This window comes from Ipomoea triloba, chromosome 15 (genome assembly GCF_003576645.1).
Source record: "Ipomoea triloba cultivar NCNSP0323 chromosome 15, ASM357664v1".
Classification (NCBI taxonomy): domain Eukaryota; kingdom Viridiplantae; phylum Streptophyta; class Magnoliopsida; order Solanales; family Convolvulaceae; genus Ipomoea; species Ipomoea triloba.
In genome coordinates, this window is record NC_044930.1 from 13,230,109 (window position 1) to 13,234,342 (window position 4,234).

Here is a 4,234-nt window from a genome sequence, read left to right on the forward strand (position 1 = left end):
TTTTTTTTTTTTTTTTTTTTTTTTTTTTTTTTTTTTTTTTTTTTCACAACCTATTATGAGCCCTGTAAATGCTTTATTTGTCTGTGAAGGTAGTTTAATTATATAATTCCCAAATGGAAAGACTAGAAAAAAAATTGCATGTGCAGTTTCTTCTTAACCTTTTGAATATTTCTTTGCTTTCTGGTATAATGAAACTGCAATTATAAATATTTTCTTGGAGGACGGAGCTAAATTAGCCAATAGATTGTTGGTACTCTCATGAAATATCAGCTTAGCTATTGATAAAGGTTATAAGAACATAAACAGCTGTAAGATTACACTCCAAAATCTGCCTGAATACTAGAAGTTTTGTCCAATCAAATCTTGTACAGATCTAAACCTACTATTTCCCACATCATGTATCAAGTTTCTTATCTAGCAGTGATCTTTTTTCAGCTACACTTTGGAGTTAATAGTGGTGCTACAAGGTTTGCTATAGAGCAACAAGCAGTCAATGAGGCTACTTTCCGCTGTCCAGATGAAATGGGATGGAAGCCACAGGTCAGTGCAATGTCTTTGTACTTTCTCCTCTCTCGTGTAAATCAGGTGATTCTTTCTTATTTAATCAGATCCAACCCTACTTTGTTATTTGCAGAAAGTTCCCATAGTTCCTGCTGATGGTCCAATTTCACGAACACGGAAGGTGAATATTCTTTTACCTTAGTCCTTTATTTTTCATGTACACAGTTTCTCATATTTCCATTATTCTGACTCCTTAAGGAGAGAGAATATTATTGTGTAAAATGAATTATGATTACTTTTCAATGAGGCTACCAAATGCTGTCAACGTGGCTACCTAATTGTTACCTGAAAATAGTTGGTACTGGTATTTCTTATTCTGAATAAGGGCTGTTACAGAATGGATATTTTTTTTAGCAAATTATGCACTAGCTCTCCACTTTGTGATTCAATTAGATTGTCTTTGACATTTTTAATATATACAAGTATACAACCAGTGAAGATGAGATAGGAATTCAAAAGGGATCCATTTCATTGTTTTCTTACATATTAGTGTACATGTTTCATGATCAATCAAAAAGCTAGGAAGTGTTTTGGGAAGAAACTCTTGCAAACTGTTATTTATGCCTCTCCTCTGAAATCATAAGACCAGCTAGCAATTTTTTTTTACTAAGTTACATAAAGGAGCAGGGGTGAATTATGTTTGCACCAAGCTTGAATCTTATGATCTGTGTGCTTTCATTTTAGAAATGTTAATCTGGCACTTGCCAGAGTTGACATATTATATAGATCATCAATTCTATCTCATAGGTTCCTACATTGACTAGATGCTAGTGTTAATATAAAGAAATAAGAGATATATCACATTGCTAGGAAAATGCTTAAGCCATGGAGTTAGCTTTCCGTTTGTTAAATTAAACTTTAGATTATGTTGTATAATAGGCTACTTCTGGTGAAATCCAAAGGTGGTTGTTCATGTAATAGCTTCTTTGGACTCTCAAGTGCTGGCGTAGGCTTTTTTATTTTTATTGTTTTGTCATTTAGGTGTGCTAAATTTTCTGATTCAGTTCATTGCATGGTTTATTCATATCTATATATATATATATATATATATATATAGGGGCAGGATCAAATGAGAACAGGGCCCTCCTGTAAAAAAAATGAGGACTGATCTTGGCCATCCATTGGGATTTATCGATGGTTGAGGGTTTTAGTAAAAAAACACGGGGTCAATTTTATAATTATTGGAAACTTTTTTGAGAGTTTAGTAATGGTAAGATCCTAGCCTTTGATTTCTCAAGATGGAGGGTGTAGATGTATCCACACTTTTTACAGCCTTACAGGAGGAAGTGTTCTCACCTGAACCCTATATATATATATATATATATATACACACATGTTTGCTTCTTGAATCTTGAATGTAACGGTTGACTTTACCGTCAAGGTTTTTTTTTTGAAAACTTAGTATACATAGGTTTGCTTTTATATTTCTTCTGACATTATAATTGCATAATAACATCATGACTTTAATTTTCATCTTGATAAGAGCTTCATGGGTTACTTTTGCATATAAACTTGTTCATTTGGCTTGATGTGACCACATATATTGTAAACTCCCCTTCCCCCCTCCCTTCCATTCCCCTGAAATGTTGTACAAAACTCAATCTTGTGGTATTTGTTTTCTTTTACAATATAGACTTGTCTTCCGGTTGAGGAGATCACCAAAGCATCAGCAAAGATGGGCTACGAAGTGATGAGCTCCGATGATGCAGGCCGGTTTGTTTGCAATTACGTTTACTATCATTCCTTGCGTTTTGCAGAGCAGAATGGAATAAAGTCGCTATTTGTACATGTCCCTCTCTTCTTAACTATAGATGAGGAGACCCAAATGCAATTTGCTGCTTCTTTGTTAGAGGTACTCGCCTCTGTATACTAGTCTTCTACATGCTTGTCTGTCCTCTAAAATCCTAGCCTGTATGCGCATTTTCTGTTCTTTTGGGTGTTTATGTGAGTCGATGAGGAACACTATGTATTGCTTTAATAAATGGTCTCAAATGAATGGAAACTGCATTTGTAGTGCACATGTCGATGTAACACGTGGTTTCCGGGATGTTTTCTAAATCCTAGTAATGGTTTATATATTCGAAAGTTGTATTACTCTAGTTTGTACATTGCAGTTGTCTCTTTGCGTTGTTCTGTTACTAACCAATTTTTGCGGTAGCCACACAAGTTTGCCTGTTATATATTGCCAGTGTTTATGTTTTAGTAGATCTCTGGTTTCACGAGCAATTTAAATGGTGGAGTATCTATCAGTGAGAATGCTTGCTTTATTCCGTGTCTTGGAACTACTTGTGACCTCTGACTACAATCCAAATCTTTGTGTTCCTGTTTCCTATGATGTTTCAAACTGTGTTTTGCGGCTAATATGGATTGCAAATGAATGCCACTCTGAGGAAAGAGGGAGTCTTAAAGTTAAATAGTGTTTTTCATGAATGAAGAACTTGCAGGGATTATCAAGTTTCTACCTTATTGTAGCTTTGCTCCTGTAGGAATACAAGTGATAGGTGTAATTAATTCAAAGTTTAAACTTCAAGAATTGTTTAAGGGATTCCAAAATGATTATTGGTTAAATTCTAAATGAGTTCTCATAGTGAATTCTACATTCCCTATGCATATATTAATAATTAGAAATTTAAAATGTTAATCTCTTATATCTAAATGATTGATATCCAATATATATACATATATGCTTTTACACTCTGACTCAATTAGAATAAGGCTTTCCATTGTGGAAAAATACTAGTCATCGATCTTGCAAGATCTAATGGTGAAAAAGAATAAGGAAAAAAAAGATAGAAAAACATGTGATAATATTTTCGTAATTATTATAAGCTTTAGATGTGCAGTTAGAACAGCTTGTGAGTGCATTCGTGAATAACTAATAGTGAATTCAAGATTTGTAAAGGTGCATTCAGGTTGAATACATTGTTAGTTATCAGCATATGTATTATCAAGTTTTTTCCGTACATATAATTGGTCTCTGATCTATGTGTGTGATCATGCAGGCTCTTTATAACGTTAGCAGTGATATTAATCATTTTAATCATCACAAATTAAACAATGAGCATTGTTTAGCAGCACATCATTGCTATTGAAGTGACAAGGATATTATGGTTCAAACATAACCAAAATTTAGGGATATTCATTATCTCTTTCTCCATGATGTCTCTATTGAACATGGATAGTGTCATATTTGTATTGTTCAACATCACATTTCACAATTGTTATACCATGGACTAGGTAAATCTTGCATTGTGAATCTTGTTCCAAAATACATTTAAATTACATGCATAAAATTAATATAATATGTATTTGCAGTTAATAAATTATGTATCTGCTATAATTAATATTTTATTATTTGCAGCTGACATATTATGGGGTCGTTTACTAACTTGGAAAAATGGAGAATTTTCCAAAAAAATGGAGAAATGAGGAAGTGGAAAAAGAAAAAATGGAAATGTTGTTTACTAAATTTATCCCTCCAAATACTAATTCCATCTCCTTTCTCCATCTTTCTTAAGGAATTTGGAGAGAGCAAAAATCAATTTCTCCAAATGGAGAAATGGAAACACACGGGTGAACAGTACCCTATTTCGCAGCTTCTTGGGTTCGAATCTCGCCAGTGAACTCAACGTGTGTTTCTATTTCTCCATTTGGAAGAAGTTAGTTTTTTGCT

The 4,234-nt window shown here is 33.4% G+C and overlaps 1 protein-coding gene across 4 annotated transcripts in view; it reads left to right on the forward strand.

The window, feature by feature from the left end:
• The window catches only part of LOC116006647 (pyrrolidone-carboxylate peptidase 1-like), a 5,373-nt gene extending 2,706 nt beyond the window's left edge, over positions 1-2,667 (forward strand). For all 4 annotated transcript variants that reach the window (XM_031247097.1, XM_031247100.1, XM_031247101.1 and 1 more), the window contains exons 3-5: positions 436-540; positions 635-682; positions 2,195-2,667. In XM_031247097.1, the coding sequence (XP_031102957.1) occupies positions 436-540; positions 635-682; positions 2,195-2,434 (393 nt within the window). In that variant the 3' untranslated portion in view covers positions 2,435-2,667. The remainder of the gene's footprint in view (positions 1-435; positions 541-634; positions 683-2,194) is intronic.
• Positions 2,668-4,234: the final 1,567 nt, after the last annotated feature.